This window comes from Eleutherodactylus coqui, chromosome 1, assembly GCF_035609145.1.
Source record: "Eleutherodactylus coqui strain aEleCoq1 chromosome 1, aEleCoq1.hap1, whole genome shotgun sequence".
Taxonomy (NCBI): Eukaryota; Metazoa; Chordata; class Amphibia; order Anura; family Eleutherodactylidae; genus Eleutherodactylus; species Eleutherodactylus coqui.
This window is the reverse complement of record NC_089837.1, coordinates 510,901,368-510,927,069: the sequence shown is the minus strand read 5'-3', so window position 1 is coordinate 510,927,069 and position 25,702 is coordinate 510,901,368. Positions and strand designations below refer to the sequence as shown.

General features: G+C 47.0%; 1 protein-coding gene across 1 annotated transcript in view; it reads left to right on the top strand.

Annotated features, from left to right (window-relative positions):
- LOC136588442 (keratin-associated protein 9-1-like) overlaps positions 1-25,702 on the top strand; it is a 182,801-nt gene that overhangs the window by 116,258 nt on the left and 40,841 nt on the right. Inside the window, exon 5 of the mRNA XM_066587650.1 lies at positions 16,193-16,312. Coding sequence (XP_066443747.1) covers positions 16,193-16,312 — 120 coding nt within the window. The remainder of the gene's footprint in view (positions 1-16,192; positions 16,313-25,702) is intronic.

Genomic DNA, 25,702 nt, shown 5'->3' with positions numbered 1-25,702 from the left:
CATACTGCTTAGTTCTGCATCATTGTCACTTTCCATGTCTGACGCTGAGTAATTTTCGTCTTCTGTTGTGGGTACAGGATTTTTTTTGGTTGATCCCGCTGGGGACTGAGCACTTTTTTTTTTTAGGTAACGTTGTAGATCTGGTTGGTTTTTGGAAGATGTCTGCTGTCCGGCCGCATAGCTGTTTTTTTTTCTTTTGTTGTTTTTACCATTTCATTTCTCGTTAAGGGCTATTGCTTCTGCGCAGGGCACAAACGTTAGTGGCTGTCTAGAACATAGCTGTTACGCAACTCACGTTGCCCAAATTAGTAGAAATTGGTTCAGTTGGTATTGGTGTCCAAACACTATAGGTAAAGGGTATGGGTCTGTTGGTGGATCCATTATGCTTCTATTATCTGGGATTGTAGTTCACCACCATATGATGGGAGAGACTGTGGGGGTCACTGCAAGTAGATTATGAACACCGTGGGCGATATAGAGCAGTTCTCAGAGTTATTCACAGGGTGAGTGATTGTGCTGTCTGAGGGACCTGTCTGCTCTGCCTTTAGGAATGTGCTGTTTCTCTCAAGGGAGAATACGAGCTGCAAGGAGGGGGGAGGGGGGAGATGGCGTTTGCCTGCTTTCCTCTAATTAAGGACTTCTGCAGCTTCTGGTTACTATCTCCTACAGGCTGTGGTGAGTAGGCTGTTTTCTATTATATGCAAGTCTACTGTGTGACCTCCGCACTCACCGCTGTTTTTGGCCTCTCCCGTTCTTCTTTGGGTCCTACTGGTGCGCCACAGCTGTGGGTGGATTGGTGGGGGGTTTCCCCGTTAGAACGCGACCTCCGGGGTCTTTTTGTGTGATGCGGTCGGCCGCGGCCGTTTCCGGCCGAGAATTTAGTCCCCGACTCCGGAGGGTCTGCTAGGCCTCACCCACGGTGATGTTTCTGGGCTATGCCTCTGCTGCTGCAGGGTCTCCGATGACTCCCTCTTCCTCCAGGAGGTCTTGTGGTGCATGGAGAAGCTTTGGGTAGGTTGAGGAGGTGTTAATTAGTGCAATTAAGCACTTATCTCCAGGGAGCTCTCCTGAGGTGCGACTTCCCGCTATGGTGGTTAGGCCGCGCCCCCCAGTTATTCCTATTTTTGACATAATCAATGCTCGTGCCAAATTTCAAGTTTCTATGATATTGGGAAGTGAGAGAATTAGATTCCATACGTAAAATTTGGACGCTAATTCTTTTGCGCTTAGAATTGAATAATCAAGTTGGGACCCATTAACTTTTCCTATTTATGACATCAATGCCCGTGCCAAATTACATGTTTCTACCGCATTGGGAAGTGAGAGAATTAGTGGCAATGATGGAAATCGAGCGATCTACGTGGGGGGTAACTGTCGACGACGCTCGCACGCACGCCATTTATTATAGCATAAATGCACTATGCCTATAATCTTCCCAGGAGTGTACTCAACAACTTCCCAGAGTTTCATGGCGATCGGAAGAATGGTGTAGTAGCGCATAAAGGACAAACAGACAGACATTCAATTTTATATATATACTAGCTTACCCATCGCGCGTTGCTGCGAAGACAGACAGACATACATTCGTTTTTATATATCTAGATAACAACCAATCACAGTGCAGCTTTTTTAGGTTACCTCAGTGGTATAATATATAACAACCAATCACAGCGCAGCTTTCATGTTACCTCATCTTTATGATATATAACACCCAATCACAGTGCAGCTTTCATGTTACGTCAGCAGTAAGAGAAATAACAACCAAACACAGCGCAACTTTTATTCTGCCTCAGCAATATAAAAAATAGCAACGAATCACAGCGCAGCATTCATTCTACCTCAGCGGTATAATATATAGCAACCAATCAAAGCACAGCTTTTATTTTACCTCAGCATTCTCAATATCCAGCAATTGTCTTGCGAAACGTTCGGCGGATGCATCACTTTGTAGTTGAACACGCATCCCGTTGCTCGTAATACCTTTTGCTTTTGTGCTTGAGATGGAAATCAAACGATCTTTGTCTGGGGGGGGGCATAACTGTCGACGACGCTCGCACGCGCGTGCGACACCTAACGTAGGATAGATGTACTATGCCAGTAATCTTCCCAGGAGTGTACTCAACAACTTTGCATTAACTTTTCCTATTTATGACATAATCAATGCTCGTGCCAAATTTCAAGTTTCTATTACATCGGGAAGCGAGAAAATTAGATTCCGTACGTAAAATTTGGACGCTAATTCTTTGGCGCTTAGAATTGAATAATCGAGTTGGGACCCATTAACTTTTCCTATTTATGACATAATCAATGCGCGTGCCAAATTCCGAGTTTCTATTACATTGGGAAGCGAGAGAATTCGATTCCGTACGTAAAATTTGGACGCTAATTCTTTTGCGCATAGAATTGAATAATCGAGTTGGGACCCATTAGCGTTTCCTATTTGTGACATTCAATGCCCGTGCCAAATTTCAAGTTTCTATGTGAGAAAATTACATTCCGTACGCAAAATTTGGACGCTAACTCTTTTGCGCATAGAATTGAATAATCGAGTTGGGACCCATTAGCTTTTCCTATTTATGACATAATCAATGCTCGTGCCAAATTTCACGTTTCTATGACATTGGGAAGTGAGAAAATTACATTCCGTACGTAAAATTTGGACGCTAATTCTTTTGCGCATAGAATTGAATTATCGAGTTGGGACCCATTAGCTTTTCCTATTTATAACATAATCAATGCTCGTGCCAAATTTTAAGTTTCTATGACATTGGGAAGCGAGAAAATTAGATTCCGTATGTAAAATTTGGACGCTAATTCTTTGGCGCTTAGAATTCAATTATCGAGTTGGGACCCATTAGCTTTTCCTAGTTATGACATAATCAATGCTCGTGCCAAATTATAAGTTTCTATGACATTGGGAAGCGAGAAAATTAGATTCTGTACGTAAAATTTGGACGCTAATTCTTTTGCGCATAGAATTGAATAATCAAGTTGGGACCCATTAACTTTTTCCTATCTGTGACATAATCAATGCCCGTGCCAAATTTCAAGTTTCTATGACTTTGGGAAGTGAGAAAATTACATTCCGTACGTAAAATTTGGACGCTAACTCTTTTGCGCATAGAATTGAATAATCGAGTTGGGACCCATTAGCTTTTCCTATTTATGACATAATCAATGCTCGTGCCAAATTTCAAGTTTCCATGACATTGGGAGGTGAGAAAATTAGATTCCGTACGTAAAATTTGAACGCTAATTCTTTGGCACTTAAAATTGAATAATCGACTTGGGACCCATTAATTTTTCCTATTTATGACATAATCAATGCTCGTGCCAAATTTCATGTTTCTACGATATCGGGAAGTGAGAGAATTAGTGGCAATGATGGAAATCGAACGATCTACGTGGGGGGGTCGTAACTGTCGACGATGCTCGGACGCGCGCCATTTATCATAGCATAAATGTACTATGCCTATAATCTTCCCAGGAGTGTACTCAACAACTTCCCAAAGTTTCATGGCGATCGGATGAATGGTGTAGTAGCGCATAAAGGACAAACAGACAGACAGACAGACAGACATACATTCAATTTTATATATATATAGATAGACTAACTTACCCGTCGCGCGTTGCTGCGAAGACAGACAGACATACATACATTCGTTTTTATATATCTAGATAACAACCAATCACAGCGCAGCTTTTTAATGTTACCTCAGTGGTATAATATATAACAACTAGAGATGAGCGAGTGTACTCGGCCGAGCTTGATACTCGTTCGAGTATTAGGGTGTTCGAGATGCTCGTTACTCAAGACGAGCACCACGCGGTGTTTGAGTTACTTTCACTTTCTTCCCTGAGAAATGTGCGCGCTTTTCTGGCCAATAGAAAGAGAGGGAAGGCATTACAACTTCCTCCTGTGACGTTCAAACCCTATACCACCCCCCTGCAGTGAGTGGCTGGGGAGATCAGGTGCCACCCGAGTATTTAAGTCTGCCCAGCCCGCGGCTCGCCTCAGATGCATGCTGACAGAGATCAGGGAAAGTGCTGTCTTGCTGTAGCTGCTATAGGGAGAGTGTTAGGTGTTATATTCGTCTTCAAGAACCCCAATGGTCCTTCTTAGGGCCACATCTGACTGTGCGCAGTACTGTTGAGGCTGCTGGGAGCAGTGTTGTACAATTTTTTTTTTGTATATCGGGCGTGCAGAGCATTGCGTCCTCAGTCTGCAGTCATTTTACTGAGTATAGGGCCAGTACTGCTGAGGCAGGGACAGTGCTACAGGGAAAGAGATATACAGGCTATATAGGCAGTGGGCTTATTAAAAAAAATTGGGGAAAAATACTATATTTGGGTTGCCTGTGACCGTCTTCAGTGTACTGCGTGTCTGCTGGGGGTATTAGTCCTAATTAACACGCAGCTAAGCGTTACAGCAGGCTTGCGCAAAATTGTTTCCTGGCTCTGCTGTCTCCGTTACATCACTGCTGTCATAGCGCCAGAGGGAAACAGTATACATAATATACGCTGCCTACAGTATCTGTCTGCTGTATCAGCTCAGCATTTAAAAAAATAGAAGCAAAATACTTAAGGCCTACTACTGGCCTTTGGCCACTTGACTGCTTCTGCGCTGTGAATTCCACTAGCTCAGTCATACGCACCTACATCTCGGTACAGGCGTGCGCAAAATTGTTTCCTGGCTCTGCGTTGCCCGTTACCTCACCGCCGTCATAGCGCCAGAGGGAAACAGTATTCATAATATACGCTGCCTACAGTATTTGTCTGCTGTATCAGCTCAGCATTTAAAAAAATAGAAGCAAAATGCTTAAGGCCTACTACTGGCCTTTGGCCACTTGACTGCTTCTGCGCTGTGAATTCCACTAGCTCAGTCATACGCACCTACGTCTCACTACAGGCGTGCGTAAAAATGTTTCCTGGCTCTGCTGCCTCCATTACATCACCGCCGTCATAGCGCCAGAGGGAAACAGTATACATAATATACGCTGCCTACAGTATCTGTCTGCTTTATCAGCTCAGCAATTAAAAAAATAGAAGCAAAATACTTAAGGCCTACTAGTGGCCTTTGGCCACTTGTCTGCTTCTGCGCTGTGAATTCCACTAGCTCAGTCATATGCACCTACGTCTCAGTACAGGCGTGCGCATAATTGTTTCCTGGCTCTGCTGTGCGATCCGTAAGCAAAGTCTGCCTCCAACCACAGGCCAATAAGCGGCACATTTAATTACAGCGTTCTGTTTCTGCTCTACTCGTAATACACCATGCTGAGGGGTCGGGGTAGGCCTAGAGGACGTGGACACGGGCGAGGACGCGGAGGCCCAAGTCAGAGTGTGGGCACAGGCCGAGCTCCTGGTCCAGGTGTATCGCAGCCGACTGCTGCGGGATTAGGAGAAAGGCAAGTTTCTGGGGTCCCCAGATTCATCTCACAATTAATGGGTCCACACGGTAAACCTTTATTAGAAAATGAGCAGTGTGAGCAGGTCCTGTCGTGGATGGCAGAAAGTGCATCCAGCAATCTAACGACCACCCAGACTTCTACGCCGTCCACTGCTGCAACTCTGAATCCTCTGGCTGCTGCTCCTCCTTCCTCCCAGCCTCCTCACTCCATTACAATGACACATTCTGAGGAGCAGGCAGACTCCCAGGAACTGTTCTCGGGCCCCCTGCCAAGAATGGGCAGCAATGGTTCCGAATCCTCTCCCACCGGAGGAGTTTGTCGTGACCGATGCCCAACCTTTGGAAAGTTCCCGGGGTCCGGGGGATGAGGCTGGTGACTTCCGGCAACTGTCTCAAGACCTTTCAGTGGGTGAGGAGGACGATGACGATGAGACCCAGTTGTCTATTACTCAGGTAGTAGTAATTTCAGTAAGTCCGAGGGAGGAGCGCACAGTGGATTCGGAGGAAGAGCAGCTGGACGATGAGGTGACTGACCCCACCTGGTTTGCTAAGCCTACTGAGGACAGGTCTTCAGAGGGGGAGGCAAGTGCAGCAGCAGGGCAGGTTGGAATAGGCAGTGCGGCGACCAGGGGTAGAGGCAGGGCCAGACCGAATAATCCACCAACTGTTTCCCAAAGCACCCCCTTGCGCCATGCCACCCTGCAGAGGCCGAGGTGCTCAAAGGTGTGGCAGTTTTTCACTGAGAGTGCAGATGACCGACGAACAGTGGTGTGCAAGGTTTGTCGTGCCAAGATCAGCCGTGGAGCCACCACCACCAGCATGCCAGACATATGATGGCCAAGCACCCCACAAGGTGGGATGAAGGCCGTTCACCGCCTCCGGTTTTCACCACTGCCTCTCCCCCTGTGCCCCAACCTGCCACTGAGATCCAACCCCCCTCTCAGGACACAGGCACGACCGTCTCCCAGCCTGCACCCACACCCTCACCTCCGCTGTCCTCGGCCCCATCCAGCAATGTCTCTCAGCGCAGCGTCCAGCCGTCGCTAGCGCAACTGTTTGAGCGCAAGCGGAAGTACGCCGCCACGCACCCGAATGCTCAAGCGTTAAACGTGCACATAGCCAAATTGATCAGCCTGGAGATGCTGTCATATAGACTTGTGGAAAAGGAGGCTTTCAAAAACATGATGGCGGCGGCGGCCCCGCGCTACTCGGTTCCCAGTCGCCACTACTTTTCCTGATGTGCCGTCCCAGCCCTGTATGACCACGTCTCCCTCAACATTGTACGCGCCCTCGCCAACGCGGTTACTGCCAAGGTCCACTTAACAACGGACACGTGGACAAGCACAGGCGGGCAGGGCCACTTTATCTCCCTGATGGCACATTGGGTGAATTTAGTGGAGGCTGGGACCGAGTCAGAGCCTGGGACCGCTCACGTCCTACCCACCCCCAGAATTGCGGGCCCCAGCTCGGTGCTGGTATCTGCGACGGTGTATGCTTCCTCCACTAAACCACCATCCTCCTCCTCCTCCGCAACCTCTGTCTCGCAATCAAGATGTGTCAGCAGCACGTCGGCAGCAGTCGGTGTCGCGTGGCGTGGCAGCACAGCGGTGGACAAGCGTCAGCTGGCTATGCTGAAACTACTCAGCTTAGGAGAGAAGAGGCACACGGCCCACGAACTGCTGCAGGGTCTGACAGAGCAGACCGACCGCTGGCTTGCGCCGCTGAGCCTCCAACCGGGCATGGTCGTGTGTGACAACTGCCGTAACCTGGTGGCGGCTCTGCAGCTTGGCAGCCTCACGCACGTGCCATGCCTGGCCCACGTCTTTAATTTGGTGGTTCAGCGCTTTCTGAAAAGCTACCCACACTTGTCAGACCTGCTCGGAAAGGTGCGCCGGCTCAGCGCACATTTCCGCAAGTACAAGACGGACACTGCCACCCTGCGGACCCTGCAACATGGGTGGCAAGTCTCGATGTCGAGGCACTTTACAGCTCAATCCCCCATCAAGTGGGATTAAGAGCTGTTACTCACTTCCTATCTCAGAGAGGGATGATGTATCAGGCTCAAAACGAATTTATTCTACAACTATTAGAATTCGCGTTGACACATAACTATTTCCTGTTTAACAGGAAGTTCTTCCACCAGCTCAGGGGCACCGCGATGGGGACGCCATGTGCCCCCACGTATGCCAACTTGCTCCTGGGCTGGTGGGAGGAGAAATGTGTCTTCTCCACCGAGAACTGTGCCTGGTCCAAGTATATCTTGTCTTGGATAAGATATATCGATGACATACTCATCCTTTGGACAGGTTCTGAATCACAGTTTTTTGAGCTCGTGACTTGGCTCAATAGCAACGAGCTTAATCTGAGATTTACGGCCGATATCAGTAAAACATCCATGACTTTTCTTGACATAACTATTGTAATCCAACCAGATGGCAAAATCTCGACCAACCTTTATCGTAAAAGTACAGCTACCAATAGCTTACTTTCTTGGAACAGTTTCCACCCACAACCCCTTAAAAAAGGTATTCCTAAGGGGCAATTCTTGAGAATCAGACGGAATTGTTCCGAAGAAAGTACCTTTAACATTGAATGTAAAAAATTGAGGGATAGATTCCTACAAAGAGGCTATCCCATTCACATTTTGGATCAAGCAGAACATTTTGCACGCAGTTGCAACAGGAATGAGCTGCTTATCCCAAAAACAAGGAACGAGACATCAGAAATGCGTATTGTGGGAACTTACGATACCGGACGGGAAAAAATACTTGAGATTTTGCATACATATTGGGATGTCCTTCAAAATGACAAAGACATTAGCACCTGTATTCCAGCATATCCGAAAGTGACGTACCGTCGGGGCCGTAATATCAAAGACCATGTAGTTAAAAGCTTCCTAAAACCATCTACACCTCAAAGTGATTGGCTTTCACGCTCCATCCCCAATGGGACCTTCTCATGCGCTAAATGCTTAGCTTGTGGATTTATCAAAAAAGGAGACACCTTCAGATCAAGTACAACGGGGACAGAATACACTATACGAGATTTTGTTAACTGTCTCTCTACAAATGTTGTCTACATTATCACCTGTGTCTGTCAGAAACAATATATTGGGAAAACGAGGCAGCAATTTCGCCGTAGGATCCTGGCACACATAGGCAACATTGGCAGAAATGAAGCAACTTCAGTCTCCACCCATGTGTTGGAGCAACATGGGGGGGATGCTAGCTGTTTAAAGTTCCAGGGGATGGAAATTGTTAAGTCCGATGGGAGAAGAGGTAACATAGATTCACTGCTTCTGCAAAAAGAAGCAGCTTGGATCTATAGATGCGATACAGTTCAACCTGCTGGTCTTAATGAACAACTTCTGTTTAACTGCTTTCTCTAATGTTGACTGCTGCTGGCATAACTTGTAATCCTGATCCACGTAGTCCGTTCGTGTGCAAAATATTTCTTTATTTCAGCATCATTATATTTATATGCTCTAATTGAGCCTCTATCTCTTATCAGGTATCAAATCATATCTTTATTCATGAATCGATGCATACTATCAGTCTATAAGAAAAGGGGTAAGACACTAGAATATACTCATAATTAACGACCAGTGATCTCAGTGCATTCAGCATCTCACGTTTAAATAAAACTGAGCTTCTGTATATTCTATATTTTTTTATATAAGTGTGTACTTGTTGCATCAGTATACACTTTTTTATCAACTCCTCCTCCTTTGGTGACAATAAAGATACACTAGCAATAATACTTCCCTACAAGATTGCTAGTCATATACCTCATGTGCAATCAAAAGCTAAATACCTTAATTAAACAGTTATGTACATTGAATAGTGCAGTTACCACTACGCTGCACTACTATTGATACGCCAGTTACGTATCAATCTCCGATAGCAGCGCAGCAATAACGAGACGCCCCCTGACGCTTAGGCGTCATGGCGCTCTGACATGATGTCGGCGGTGAGACGCAGCGCACACACGCCCCGTATGGGCGAGACTCTATCGGTAGGTGCGCTCCTGACGTGGTGACATCACACACGCCGCACCGGCAGAGAGTTGCGTCCTACGCCACGCCGCCTACGGACTGAGATTCAGTCTGCAGGCACTCCCCCTTGCGTGGTGACGTCATACGCTCTGCCCAGCCTCTTCGGCGACGTCAGGCGCCTCCGTCACGCCCACCAGCCCCGTCCGCTTGTTTACAGGCTACAATCTAATATTTACATCAAGCGGTCAGGATAGATCTGCGCTGCGATCGGTCCTTATGGTGAGCGATTACGCATGTATTAACTGTTGGATAGAGATGTGCTATAACTTCCCCAAGATCGGCTATTTTTTTTTTTTGCACATGGCTATTGTTGATGTTCTTTCCTGATCCTATTGGAGGGATCTGTCTTAACCAAACCCATTGTGGGAGGAGCCACTTATATATAAGGAGCTCAGTTAATGACCATCCTCATTCCCTAGCCTACCATCAAGGCGACGGGTTACTCTCTCTGCTATGCTCCTGCTGGGGCTCTTTTTTTCTTTTACATGAGGGCATTAGCTACTACTTGAGGGGCTCCTAACCAACTTGCTTATCTCAAAATCCACCATCATTGGGATTTGAGACTTAGACATTGCGGCAGCCTCTAGGCTTATTTTGAAGCACTAGTTTCTCTCCTTTTGTCTTTTTTGACATTCAACTAAGATTGGGGCTAACAGACACATATTGCTGTCTCCCTTTCTAGTGCTTCACTTTTGTTAATATCAGGCCGCTTGACTACCTCTATAGCATGACTATCGCGTCATAGTCCCTCTGACCTAGAAATAGCTCATTTTTCCTCAGTTAGGAGCAGGAGCTATTGGCACTTCTGAGTCAGGATCCATCTCCTTAGACTCTTTAAATAGTTCACTTACCTTAAGTGACCTATTTTTCTTATTAGTGAAACTGAGAGTTTATCACCTATTTCAGTTGTTAATCCTTTATGATACTCTGTGACGTGATACAATCTCATCTTCTTGTGAATATACACAAATTCGTTATCTATAGCTTGAGTACTATATCTCCTGATGATCCACAAAGACTATGTGGTGAAACGCGTAGAGTCTAAAGTACTATTTCCACGCATTAACTGCTGAAAGCAGATACCATCATTGCATCATCAATTCTCAGCTCCTTTTAGCATATAGAGGAATAAAGTACAATCGTACATACATTTCCTCTTGGTTATCTAGAGTCTTGTACTCAAATATCTGGAGAAAAGAAACACTACCAGTACAATATATTGAGTTCTAACTGACCCTAAGCATTTTTCTATTACATACAAATGCTCTATAAATATTGGGGTTGGGTGATTACACTATTACACCCCACCATATTTTGTCCAGATAGGACCTATAAATCTTAATTTGCACCGAACGATACACGTTCGATGCGAATAGATACCTGTCTAATACGCTTCTTCACAGAGACAGAGTGGAGCTTAGAGATTCTAAAAAACTCTATCCGGGCTCTGGCACTACCACAATTAAATGAGCCCGTTTAACTTCCACTCTTGCTCTGTTGGGGTCTTTTAGATTCCTGTCCTAGTGGAGTGTTCGTAAACACTCATCGAGTGTCATAATCCAGGTCGCTACGGGTACCACTATTTGTTTCGTGGTCTACCTCACCTGGTTCCTTGTTTTTGTATGTTTGTCAGTGTTGTGCCCTTTCTTCGTTTTTTAATCGTATCTTATTAAAAATTTGAGTTTTAATATAAGTCACGTCTGTGAATTGGACCCTGCAACATCGGTTTAATCTGCCATTGCACCAACTGCTGTGCGACGTGCCCACATGGTGGAACTCTACGCTCCACATGTTGGACAGGGTCTATGAGCAGCGTAGAGGTATAGTGGAATACCAACTCCAACATGGGCGGCGTAGTGGGAGTCAGCCTCCTCAATTCTTTACAGAAGAGTGGGCCTGGTTGGCAGACATCTGCTAGGTCCTTGGAAACTTTGAGGAGTCTACCGAGATGGTGAGCGGCGATGCTGCAATCATTAGCGTCACCATTCCTCTGCTATGCCTCTTGAGAAGTTCCCTGCAAAGCATAAAGGCAGACGTTTTGTGCTCGGAAACGGAGGCGGGGGAAGACAGTATGTCACTGGATAGTCAGAGCACCCTCATGTCTATATCTCAGCGCATTGAGGAGGAGGAGGGGGAGGAGTATGAGGAGGAGGCGGAAGAGACAGCTTGGCCCACTGCTGAGGGTACCCATGCTGCTTGCAGCGTGTATGGCCTGAGGAGGAGGAGGATCCTGAAAGTGATCTTCCTAGTGAGGACAGCCATGTGTTGCGTACAGGTACGCTGGCACACATGGCTGACTGCATGTTAGGATGTTAGGATGCTTTTCTCGTGACCCTCGCGTTACACGCATTCTGGCCACTACGGATTACTGGGTGTACACACTGCTCAACCCACGGTATAAGGAGAACCTTTTGACTCTCATACCCGAATAGGAAAGGGGTTCAAGACTGATGCTATTCCACAGGACCCTGGCGGACAAACTGATGGTAAAAGTCCCATCCCACAGCGCTAGTGGCAGAAGGCGCAGTTCCGAGGGCCAGGTAGCAGGGGAGGCGCGGAGATCAGGCAACATGTACAGCACAGGCAGGGGAACACTCTCCAAGGCCTTTGCCAGCTTTATGGCTCCCCAGCAAGACTGTGTCACCGCTCCCCAGTCAAGGCTGAGTCGGCGGGAGCACTGTAAAAGGATGGTGAGGGAGTACGTAGCCGATCGCACGACCGTCCTCGGTGACGCCTCTGCCCCCTACAACTACTGGGTGTTGAAGCTGGACACGTGACCTGAACTCGCGCTGTATGCCCTGGAGGTGCTTGCTCGTCCTGCGGTTAGCGTCTTATCAGAGAGTGTGTTTAGTGTGGCTGGGGGAATCATCACGGATAAGCGTACCCACCTGTCAACCGACAGTGCCGACAGGCTTACACTCATCAAGATGAACAAAGCCTGGATTTCCCCAGACTTCTCTTCTCCACCAGCGGACAGCAGCGATACATAAACAATACGTAGGCTGCACCCGCGGATGGAAGCATCGTTCTCTATCACCATCCAAAACAGGGACCTTTTTGCTTCATCAATCTGTGTATAATATTCATCCTCTTCCTCCTGCTCCTCCTCCCGAAACCTGACGTAATCACGCCGAACGTGCAATTTTTCTTAGGCCCACAAGGCTCAGTCATATAATTTTTCTAAACAATTTTTATACGTTTCAATGCTCATTAAAGCGTTGAAACTTTCACCTCAACCAATTTTTATTTTAACTGGGCTGCCTCCAGGCCTAGTTACCAATTAAGCCACATAAACCAAAGCGATTAATGGGTTTCACCTGCCCTCTCGGTTGGGCATGGGCAATTTTTCTCAGGTACATTAGTACTGTTGGTACACCAATTTTTGTGGGCCCTCGCCTACAGTGTAATCCAATTAATTTTTTGCCCACCTGCATTACAGCTGACGTAACATCAGCTGTGATGGGCAATGCAATGGGATATATTTATGTACCGCCGGTGGGTTCCAGGGAGCCACCCATGCTGTGGGTCCACAGGGAGTTGTAAATGCATCTTTGTCCACTTCTAAAGAACCCCAGTGTGACTGGGGCATGCAGTGTGGGCCGAAGCCCACCTGCATTAAACATGACATTATTACCTCAGCTGTGATGGGCAATGCAATGGGATATTTTTATGTACCGCCGGTGGATTCCAGGGAGCCACCCATGCTGTGGGTCCACAGGGAGTTGTAAATGCACCTGTGTCCACTTCTAAAGAACCCCAGTCTGACTGGGGCATACAGTGTGGGCCGAAGCCCACCTGCATTAAACATGACATTATTACCTCAGCTGTGATGGGCAATGCAATGGGATATATTTATGTACCGCCGGTGGCTTCCTGGCACCCACCCATGCTGTGGGTCCACAGGGAGTTGTAAATGCATCTGTCCACTTCTAAAGAACCCCAGTCTGACTGGGGCATGCAGTGTGGGCCGAAGCCCACCTGCATTAAACATGACATTATTACCTCAGCTGTGATGGGCAATGCAATGGGATATATTTATGTACCGCCAGTGGGTTCCAGGGAGCCACCCATGCTGGGGGTGCACACGTAATTCCCATTGCGGAGTTGTACCTGCCTGTGACTATTTATAAAAAAACGCGGTCTGACTGGGCCATGCAGACACCTTGACAGAATGAATAGTGTGTGGCACATAGGTTCCCCATTGCTATGCCCACGTGTGCAGCTCCAGATGGAGGTGGCACAGGATTGGATTTCTCATTGCTTCTGTACAGCATTGTGGACTATCGCCCCACCCCTTTTAAAGAGGTTTGCTGCCTAGCCGTGCCAACCCTCTGCAGTGTGTGCCTGCGGTTCCTCTGGCAGACGCACTTATAAATAGACATGAGTGTGGTGTGGCATGAGGGCAGCTGAAGGCTGCGCAGGGACAATTTGGTGTGCGCGTGATTGTGCTTTGTTGGAGGTAGTGTGGTGCTTAGCTAAGGTATGCATTGCTAATGAGGGCTTTTCAGAAGTAAATGTTGTTGGGGGGGCACTCTTGCCGCTATTGTGGCTTAATAGTGGGACCTGGGAACTTGAGATGCAGCCCAACATGTAGCCCCTCGCCTGCCCTATCCGTTGCTGTGTCGTTCCCATCACTTTCTTGAATTGCCCAGATTTTCACAAACGAAAACCTTAGCGAGCATCGGCGATATACAAAAATGCTCGGGTCGCCCATTGACTTCAATGGGGTTCGTTACTCGAAACGAACCCTCGAGCATCGCGAAAAGTTCGTCTCGAGTAACGAGCACCCGAGCATTTTGGTGCTCGCTCATCTCTAGCCTTTATAAAAAGGATTTCTTTTTTAAATTTCCTTTTTTTTTTTCTATGCAATGCAGGCTGAGGCTATGCAGTGTGTATTGCACTTTCAACCTATGGGTGTCTGACACACCGTACACTTCTGAGGCAGCTGGCGTGCAAGACAGAGCGGTGTAAAAAATTTGTGGTTTCTTGGCGTACACTTGGAGGCAGACAGCGCAGACGTTACACTAACTGCGGACACAAAATATTTAAATGAAGGCTGCACGCAGGCTCTGCTGTGAAAAACTGAGGTACTACAACTCCCAGCAACCACAGAGTTAAATGCACACAGTCAAAGGTTGCCCTAAGAAGGACCGTTTGGGTTCCTGTAGACAGGATTCTACACTACCACTGTACCTGTCTGACCAATACTGCCCCTATACTCAAGTACAGCCTGCAGCCTGAGAACGCTATAGCCTGCACGCCCGATATACATAAAAAAAAAATTTTAAAGTGCAAAGCTGCTCACAGCAGCCACAACAGTAATGCACTAGGTGAGCTGTGGCCCTAAGAAGGACCTTTGTGGTTCTTGAAGACGCTAAAACCCTCCCTATAGCAGCAGCAGCACTTTCCCTGATCTCTCTTAGCATGTGTCTGTGGTGAGCCGTGGGCGGGGCAGATTTAAATACTCGGGGGTCACTTGATCTCGCCAGCCACTCACTGCAGTGGGGTGGGATAGGGCTGGAACGTCACAGAAGGAAGTTGTAATGCCTTCCCTGCGTTTCTATTGGCCAGAAAAGGGCGCAAATCTTTCAGGGAAGGAAATGTAATTGACTCGAACACCGCGTGGTGCTCGTCTCGAGTAACTAGCATCTCAAACAACCTAATACTCGAACGAGCATCAAGCTCGGACGAGTATGCTCGCTCTTCTCTAGTCTCTAGTTCAATAGTTTTCCTGGATGCTCCTAAATCTACTAAAAGCTAGAATATGGAAAGATCGCGGGCTAGCCTTGGCTGTCCCCTCTTATGGCATAATAGATAATAATGTGAATGTAATTTACAAAAAGGTCCTTCACTATTCTGGATTACTAAAGGACCTTTCATAGTACAGATATTATAAAAATGGTTTATATATTTAAGAAACACAATATATATGATAATGAAAGCTAAAGGTTTATAACATAAGATAATTAGTGATGGATTAGCAGCATAATAATTCTGAAGATATTTACAATTTGTATCATCTAGAAAGTGTACAAATTTCATGTGGACGAAGTCACAGGTGAAAGCTATAATTATGTATGTACAGCTCCCTGTATGTAGTAATATGGAGCATACTGGTGTAGCTCGGTTTTTGAATACTGCATGCAGTTTTTCTATGTTTTTTAACTGATTCTAAAATGTAACGAAAAAAATAAACACAGTTTAAGAGGCTGCAAACAAATTTTCAAGCAGTCCAAGAAATGAGTCATGTTTGCAAAGTTTATGGCAATAGGCTACAACATGTATGCAAATTTGTTTTGCAGTTGTATGCAGCATGCTTTAGGTCCGGGTACAAGTACAGGTGGGAGGGGCTTGAGCTGAACTTCTGCACCCAGGACCCTGAGCCCTTAGATATGCACCTGCTGAGACTCCCAAAGATTGCTAGAACAAGTTAGCCAAAGAGCTCATCAGATTGCTGTCCTTGCTATTTAAGTGAAGACAGGCTCAATACAAAGTCTATAGGCTCACCTTCAGCGGATAAGCAGTGATAATCGCGCTTGTATGAGTGCTTTGGCTGCTTTATTTTTAGCAATCAGTGGGGTCTAATCATCTGCAGCCCAAGTGATAAAAAATTTTCACACCTCCCTCTGACATGTCGAAAATGTTTGTAAAACACACTACTTAATGTGACATAAATGTGAAAGCTTATAAATGAATTGATAAAACTTTTCTTTCCTTTGATTTACATTTAGAACCTTGGAGATTTCTGTTATTCTAGCGACCAGTGTCATAGCGGGTGTTGCAACAATTTGAACACTATCGGGAACGTTCCAATATGTGTAACAAAATCCGAAGATAATTGTTTCGGTGCGGTGAGTACCTGCTGCCAGCTGCTGTACTGGTTTCTCCTCCGTACATACAGTATAAGGCCTCATTCACACGGGCTTTAAAGTGTCAGATTCCACATTGTTTTTTTTTGTTTTGTTTTGTTTTTCCAACATGTGTTTGACAGCTTAATGCAAGCAACAAAATGCTCCCCCTTTGAAAAACGATGACATTCATTCAAAGAGGGCAAAGAAAAGAAATCAAAACACAGACCTAACTAGGCAGAGTCCCTCGTGCTTTTTCTGTCACCCTTGTAGATATTCTGTTTACCTCCCCAGCTTCTTTCTGAAAGTTTTATATGTAAAGATAGGCAGAGGGTGGCACTATGCCCCAAAACAATACCCTGGGAATGCTTGCTGGCCTATTGTTACGTTCGTGTGGGCAACTAAGCACCGGGTCCACACGAACGTGACCCGAAAGCACGGGTTTAGGGACAACTGGCCCTATACTGCTGGCAAGGACAACATGGCCCTACCTAAAAAAGCAGGGCGATCACCTCAATAGAGGCAGCCCCACACTGGAACCTTGGCCCTGCTCTTTCTGCAGGGGGGACACTCACAACCAAGCGGAACTGATAGAATGCACAAACTCACCACACAAACCTCGCACTCTACAGTAGATGGAAAAGCTGAATATAAAAAGCGAGGAATTAGCTCGTGCATTGGCCAATGAACTGAAGCTGCAAGCCACGTCAAGGCTACTCGTGTCTTGCAGTCCCTACTCTAACAAGACACTACGAGACATACTGACATGACACTGTAGACACACACACTGTACACAGAACAGGACTGCTCACACAACATGTCTGGCCACTTGGGCAGACATACAACACTAGTCACTGTTCACACCAGACTAAAACAGGTAGTGCATACAACATGGACTCCACCCAGAGCTCAAAGGCACACAGATGAAACTCCACAGCAAGTCTAAAGTGTCCTCATACCAGGGGGATAGACAGTCAGCCACCATGCTGACATAGAAAACTGAGTCAGACCTAACCCATCTGACACACAACAAGACAAAAAACGTTTGGAGGCCCCATCTGTCAGGGGAAGGGAAGAGGGGGTTTGCATATGATACATATAGGTGTCCAAACTGTCATTAGAAAGCAGAGAGACACAACAGACCTACATGGAAATACAGCTCTGAGTGGGTCCAAGACAGATGCCATCCAAGGAGTACAAAGACCAGCCTCAACTACTGAGAGATGCTGGTTTTTATATGCTGCAGACTAAAAAGGATTGGCTGCTGGGGAATACCACACCCCACCAGCTGAATTAACCCCTACCTGTGAAGGTGTGCTCCTAGAACCCAGTAGTACAACAGATCCCAGCAGCACAGCCTGACACCTATGTTCTGGCTGTGGCTAAAGCTCTGGCTTTCCATCTAATTTTGAAGCCATTTCTTAGCCACATTTTGCAAAAGGAAGACATTTTTTTTGTACTGCTTTGCCCCAGAATTTTCTCAAATGTTCACAATTTGCTTTTTTTGTAGAACTAACTGAGATGAATCAAACAGTTCATATGACATGATAGTATGATGGAGTCCAGAGCTATACTCATTTTTAGCCGCCCGGCACAGTGATTTCAGTACCTCAAGATGGCAGCACTATTGCTTATTGTCATACCGAGGTCAGCCTTTTGATTCTAGGTGCATTGGTAATTCCTCTTTACAATAAGATATTTAACACTGTCATTGTCCATGTTATCTACAAATTATTCTGATTTTAAAGCTTTAATGGTTTTTGTAATGCTCAGCGATCCATGTACGGTTCCGAAACTATAGCTGTATTCTATGTCAAAAATGAGGCAGATGGTAAGAAGATCATTAGAAGCATTGGTACATTTGCTGAAAATACCAACAAAATTATGGAAATCCTGAGAAAATACTGGCCAAATTTGCTAGCGGATCTTTAATTGGAAAGTATCATAACCAAACAACCCAGTATTACATACAGGAACGGTCAGAACCTTAGGAAGATTCTTGTCCACAGCCACATTGATATAACATCCCAGCCTTATAGAGGACTCTCCTGGTAGCCAACCCTGTGGTAACTGTTCTTATTGCCTGCCCAATAAACTGGGGAACAGAGGTTGTGGTTGTTATGGGTGATGCCCCCGTTCCTGTCCCACCCCCACTTTCCTCCTGGCATGAACATCAGCGGGGAAATAAATGAGCCACATACAGGAGATATAGTACCTCAGGTCCCCAGGAATGGTCAGGGCCTGGAATAACTTTTACTTGCAGAATAAACTTTAATAAGGCATAAATGACAGGTTTGACAAGTGCAGGAATTCAAGAAGCTAGAGTACTTCCACATGGCAGATCCTGACTTCAGGCCGCCTGTGCGTGACTAACTAAAGATGTGTACCTCCACTCAGCGGGACCAAGGCTTCCGAATACTTGAATGGGAACAATGACTGTAGAGTACCTCCACCGGGCAGTCCAAGGCTTCAGGACTCGCGGACATGAAGCAAATAAGTGAGCACCTCTGCACTAGGTCTTGAAAGGCTGCACTCGCTTGCTGCTCACTCTCTCTCTTTGGGGGCTCACTCCATCGTCATTCCTTAACCACGCACTCTGGGAAAACCTCTCCTTTTCTTCCATACTTCAACACACGAGGGCTGAAGGTGCCTCAATTTTCCCTGTGTGCTTTTCTCTCTCTCAGCTCCAGAAGATGGTCCAACTATCTTTTCCCGCTCTCAAGGACTCACATTTATAGCCTCTCTTATACCACGTGACAAGACATAATAGATACATTTACAAACTGTCAGCTTATTTTTGCAGACATTAACTCATCATTTGCTGCAGCTGTGCAGTACACATACTAGAATGGCAAGACATTTTTGCACAGTGCATCCACATAAGACATTACATGTATGACATTTATGGAGGGGACCAGGATGATGTACTGGGCCACTACATGTGTACCTGCATGTAGCATTGCTGAGTGTTTGTGTACCTGTGTATAGTAGTATTGAGTGTGTGTGTGTACTTGCATGTAGCAGGGCTGAGTGCATGTGTGAACCTGCATGTAGCAGTGTTGAGTGTGTGTACCTGCGTATAGCAGTGCTGAGTGTGTGTACCTGCATGTAGTAGTGCTGGGTGCATTTGTGTAGCAGTGCTGAGTGTGCGTGCCTGCATGTGGTAGTGCTGAGTGTGTGTGTGTTTGTGTGTGTCTGCATGTGGTAGTGCTGAGTGTGTGTGCCTACGTTTTGCAGTGCTGAGTGTGTGTACCTGCATGTAGCAGTGCTGTGTGTGTGTGTGTGACTGCGCGTAGTAGCACTGAGTGCGTGTGTGCACATGATCCTTCACTTACTGTATTTTTCCTCTGACTGGATGCCATCTTGGAAGCCCTGCCAGCTTTCTCCATACAAATCCCCTGCTCTTACCTGATGGGGGTTTGCCGGGCTGTCAACTCTGTGTGCCTTCGGCAGAGGAGGAGGCAGGCGTGCCAAAACCCTGTGCAGGGAAGGACTCTATTAGCGCTTGGGGAGCGCTTTCGCCAGATCTCTTCTGGTCATGCTGATCTCTCCAGTGAATCAGCTGTGCTCCAGGAGGTGAGTGATCCGCGGGTCCACATGAATTAGTTGGTGAGGAGAACAGAGCTATCGGCTGTTCTCCTCATATGACATCACACTCCGTAACCACACTTAGCCGCGTGCCCTTAGATTAAGCATTGGGAACTTTGACCTGCTTTAACAAGTGACTTGTTGTATAAAAATCTAATTTTAGGATTTTACGGTGGTGGTGCGGATGTAACACAACCCCTGACACCAAAATCAGCCACCAGAGGTCTTATAAAGGGGTCAAAGAGTGGTGCAAGAAAAAGACTGTGGGATTATTTACTCTCCCTCCTGTGGGCGTTGTTTGAATTCCCTTCCTATGGCCTTGCTTGAATCCCCCCCCCCCCCAATGTGTGTCGCTTGACTCTCTCTGCTGTGGCCGTCTCCCTCCTGTGAGCTTCATTTGCCTGAACTGCCACTGTATATTGTGAGACTATGAGCATTGCTTAGCAACGCTTGAATCCTGAAGTGCCGCTATACTTTAACATGGAGAACTTTGACAGGGCCCGATGAGTCACTCAGTGTATCCAGCTCCTACAGTGGTGGTGAGAATCCAACAAATCGAAAAACAGCAAAATCACCCTCCTAAGGTGAGGCAAAGTGCACAAAGTGTGGTGCCAAAAAGGCCTGTGGGTGTGTGTATATAATATATAGTATATAAAGGTGAAAGTATATGAACGTCCCGATGTCATATAAACATGAAATTTGGCAAGAGCATTCTTTAGGTCCTACATAGGAAAAGTAAAAGAGGTCACAACTCGAAAATTCAATGCTAAGTGCAAAAGTATTGGCACAACTGTGTAATGGACCAAATCTAATCCACAACTAAGATATGAGTGTATATGTGTGTGTGTGTGTGTGTGTGTGTGTGTGTGTGTATGTGTGTATATGTGTGTGTGTATATATTTTATATATATATATATATATATATATATATATATATATATATATATATATATATATATAGATGGTATGAGATGGTTTAGGTCTGTTGCTCTTGGCTTTTCATGTGGGCCCTCATTTTAATTCAGATTTTTCTATTGTTGGGTAGTTTTATTTAAACATAATAAAGATTTTATTTAAGCGATTACAATCTAAAGGCTTATGCCCATGGCCGTGACGGGCTCTGCAAGAGGAATACCCCTGCAAAGACCGTCACGGCGCCCCCCCCCCCTCCCCCACAAAGATCCACTGTGGGAGTCCCGCATGACTGGCCGGTGCGCATGCAAAGTACAGCACATGACACGCCAGCAGTGTCATATGATGCAGCCGGTGGTGGGTGGGGTAGCGCATTCACACTATAGTTCTGCTGTGCTACAGCGGAAGTAAGGCGTGACGGCCAGCTTCCATTGACTACAATGGAAGCCGGCTGCACGTATTCCCTCGGCAAATAGGACATTCTGCGGGTTATTTTACGCTGCGGAATTCCGCAGCGTGAACATTCAGTTATTATGTTCAAAAGAACCTATTAGCTGCGGGGCAAATCCAGCCTTGGACATTAGCCCTAATCGTAATGAAACCCTAGGGAATGTAGTTGTTTGCTTCTGTAAGTTTATCCATCTTCCTCAATGCTTCTGTATGCCGCCCATGTGCTGCTCACTAGGAAATTCTTGACAAGGTCACCTATAATGGGGTAACAGCCTGCCAAAAGTGCTTACAACAATATTCACCAACCTGATTAGCACTAGCTAAAATTCCTCTAGCTTTCCTCTGGATAGTGTATCAGCTACAATGTTGTTTATCCCAGGAATATGCTTCACATTGAAATGGATATTGAATAGAGATGAGCGAACGTACTCGTCCGAGCTTGATGCTCGGGCGAATATTAGGGTGTTCGGGATGCTCGTTACTCTTAACGAGCACCACGCGGTGTTCGGGTTACTTTCACTTTCATCTCTGAGACGTTAGCGCGCTTTTCTGGCCAATTGAAAGACAGGGAAGGCATTACAACTTCCCCCTGTGACGTTCAAGCCCTATACCACCCCCCTGCTGTGAGTGGCTGGCGAGATCAGATGTCACCCGAGTATAAAAATCGGCCCCTCCCGCGGCTCGCCTCAGATGCGTTGTGAGTTAGCTGAGAGAAAGTGCTGTTGTGTTGGAGCTGCTGTAGGGAGAGTGTTAGGAGTGAGTGTAGGCTTCAAGAACCCCAACGGTCCTTCTTAGGGCCACATCTATCCATGTGCAGTAGTGTGGAGGCTGCTGTTAGCAGTGTTGCACAATTTTTTTTTTTCAAAATCGGCTGTGCAGAGCATTGTGCCCTGCAGTAATACTACAGGGACAGAAGTGGTGGTTAGGCAGGGAGAGTGTTAGGAGTGAGTGTAGGCTTCAAGAACCCCAACGGTCCTTCTTAGGGCCACATTTAACCGTGTGCAGTACTGTGAAGGCTGCTGTTAGCAGTGTTGCATATTTTTTTTTTTTCAAAATCGGCTGTGCAGAGCATTGCGCCCTGCAGTAATACTACAGGGACAGAATTGTGTAGGCAGGGCCAGAAGACATATATTATTGATTGAATATAGTCAGTGGGCCTTCCCTTTAAAAAAAAAAGTGAAGCATTCTATTTGGCCTGCCTCTGACAGTCCTCAGCGTTCTGGGTACGTGTGCGGTGGGTGAGAACGTAAAGAAATCATACGCAGCCAGCTACGTTTAACAGCAGGCTTGCGCCAATTTATTTCCTGCCTGGGAAAAATCACCGCTCTGCTGCACTTCATATAACACTGCAGTTCTGTGGAACACATTTCTAATCTGATTGAATATAGTCAGTGGGCCTTCCCTTTAAAAAAAAAGGGAAACATTCTATTTGGCCTGCCTCTGACAGTCCTCAGCGTTCTGGGTACGTGTGTGGTGGGTGGAGAACGTAAAGAAATCATACGCAGCCAGCTACGTTTAACAGCAGGCTTGCGCCAATTTATTTCCTGCCTGGGAAAAATCACCGCTGTGCTGCACTTCATATAACACTGCAGTTCTGTGGAACACATTTCTTATCTGATTGAATATAGTCAGTGGGCCTTCCCTTTAAAAAAAAAAAAAGGAAACATTCTATTTGGCCTGCAGGCTTGCGCCAATTTATTTCCTGCCTGGGAAAAATCACCGCTCTGCTGCACTTCATATAACACTGCAGTTCTGTGGAACACATTTCTAATCTGATTGAATATAGTCAGTGGGCCTTCCCTTTAAAAAGAAAAGGGAAATATTCTATTTGGCCTGCCTCTGACAGTCCTCAGCGTTCTGGGTACGTGTGTGGTGGGTGGAGAACGTAAAGAAATCATACGCAGCCAGCTACGTTTAACAGCAGGCTTGCGCCAATTTATTTCCTGCCTGGGAAAAATCACTGCTCTGCTGCACTTCATATAACACTGCAGTTCTGTGGAACACATTTCTTATCTGATTGAATATAGTCAGTGGGCCTTCGCTTTGAAAAAAAAGGGAAACATTCTATTTGACCTGCAGGCTTGCGCCAATTTATTTCCTGCCTGGAAAAAATCACCGCTCTGCTGCACTTCATATAACACTGCAGTTCTGTGGAACACATTTCTAATCTGATTGAATATAGTCAGTGGGCCTTCCCTTTAAAAAAAAAAAAGGGAAACATTCTATTTGGCCTGCCTCTGACAGTCCTCAGCGTTCTGGGTACGTGTGTGGTGGGTGGAGAACGTAAAGAAATCATACGCAGCCAGCTACGTTAAACAGCAGGCTTGCGCCAATTTATTTCCTGCCTGGGAAAAATCACCGCTCTGCTGCACTTCATATAACACTGCAGTTCTGTGGAACACATTTCTAATCTTATCTGATTGAATATAGTCAGTGGGCCTTCCCTTTAAAAAAAAAAGGGAAACATTCTATTTGGCCTGCCTCTGACAGTCCTCAGCGTTCTGGGTACGTGTGTGGTGGGTGGAGAACGTAAAGAAATCATACGCAGCCAGCTACGTTTAACAGCAGGCTTGGGCCAATTTATTTCCTGCCTGGGAAAAATCACCGCTCTGCTGCACTTCATATAACACTGCAGTTCTGTGGAACACATTTCTAATCTTATCTGATTGAATATAGTCAGTGGGCCTTCCCTTTAAAAAAAAAAAGGGAAACATTCTATTTGGCCTGCAGGCTTGCGCCAATTTATTTCCTGGCTGGGAAATCACTGGTAATACAGCATGCTGAGGGGTAGGGGTAGGCCTAGAGGACGTGGACGTGGCCGAGGACGCATAGGCCCAAGTGAGGGTGTGGGCACAGGCCGAGCTCCTGATCAAGGTGTATCGCAGCCGACTGCTGCGCGATTAGGAGAGAGGCACGTTTCTGGCGTCCCCACATTCATCGCCCAATTAATGGGTCCACGCGGGAGACCTTTATTAGAAAATGAGCAGTGTCCTGTCGTGGATGGCAGAAAGTGCTTCGAGCAAGCTATCATCCACCCACAGTTCTGCGCCATCCAGTGCTGCAAATCCGAATCCTCTGGCTGCTGCTCCTCCTTCCTCCCAGCCTCCTCACTCCACTACAATGACACATGCTCAGGAGCGGGAAGACTCCCAGGAACTGTTCTCGGGCCCCTGCTCAGATTGGGCAGCAGTGGTTCCTCTCCCACCAGAGGAGTTGATCGTCACTGATGCCCAACCATTGGAAAGTTCCCGGGGTCCGGGGGATTAGGCTGGGGACTTCCGGCAACTGTCTCAAGACCTTTCAGTGGGTGAGGAGGACGATGACGATGAGACACAGTTGTCTTGCAGTGAGGTAGTAGTAAGGGCAGTAAGTGCGAGGGAGGAGCGCACAGAGGATTCGGAGGAAGAGCAGCAGGACGATGAGGTGACTGACCCCACCTGGTGTGCAACGCCTACTCAGGACAGGTCTTCAGAGGGGGAGGCAAGGGCAGCAGCAGGGCAGGTTGCAAGAGGAAGTGCGGTGTCCAGGGGTAGAGGCAGGGCCAGACCGAATAATCCACCAACTGTTTCCCAAAGCGCACCATCGCGCCATGCCACCCTGCAGAGGCCGAGGTGCTCTAAGGTCTGCCAGTTTTTCACAGAGAAGACTAACGACCGAGAACAGTGGTGTGCAACCTTTGTCGCGCCAAGATCAGCCGGGGAGCCACCACCAGCATGCGCAGACATATGATGGCCAAGCACCCCACAAGGTGGGACGAAGGCCGTTCACCGCCTCCGGTTTGCACCGCTGCCTCTCCCCCTGTGCCCCAACCTGCCACTGAGATCTAACCCCCCTCTCAGGACACAGGCACTACCGTCTCCTGGCCTGCACCCACACCCTCACCTCCAGTGTCCTCGGCCCCATCCAGCAATGTCTCGCACAGCACCGTCCAGCCGTCGCTAGCGCAAGTCTTTTTTAGCGCAAGCGCAAGTACGCCGCCGCGCACCCGCACGCTCAAGCGTTAACCGTCCACATAGCGAAATTTATCAGCCTTGGGATGCTGCCGTATAGGGTTGTGGAAACGAAGTCCTTCAAAAGTATGATGGCGGCGTCGGCCCCGCGCTACTCAGTTCCCAGTCGCCACTACTTTTCCCGATGTGCCATCCCAGCCCTGCACGACCACGTCTCCCGCAACATTGTACGCGCCCTCACCAATGCGGTTAGTGCCAAGGTCCACTTAACAACGGACACGTGGACAAGCACAGGCGGGCAGGGCCACTACATCTCCCTGACGGCACATTGGGTGAATTTAGTGGAGGCTGGGACAGAGTCAGAGCCTGGGACCGCTCACGTCCTCCCCACCCCCCGAATTGCGGGCCCCAGCTCGGTGGTGGTATGTTCGGCGGTGTATGCTTCCTCCACTAAAGCACCCTCCTCCTCCTCCTCCTCAACCTCTGTCTTGCA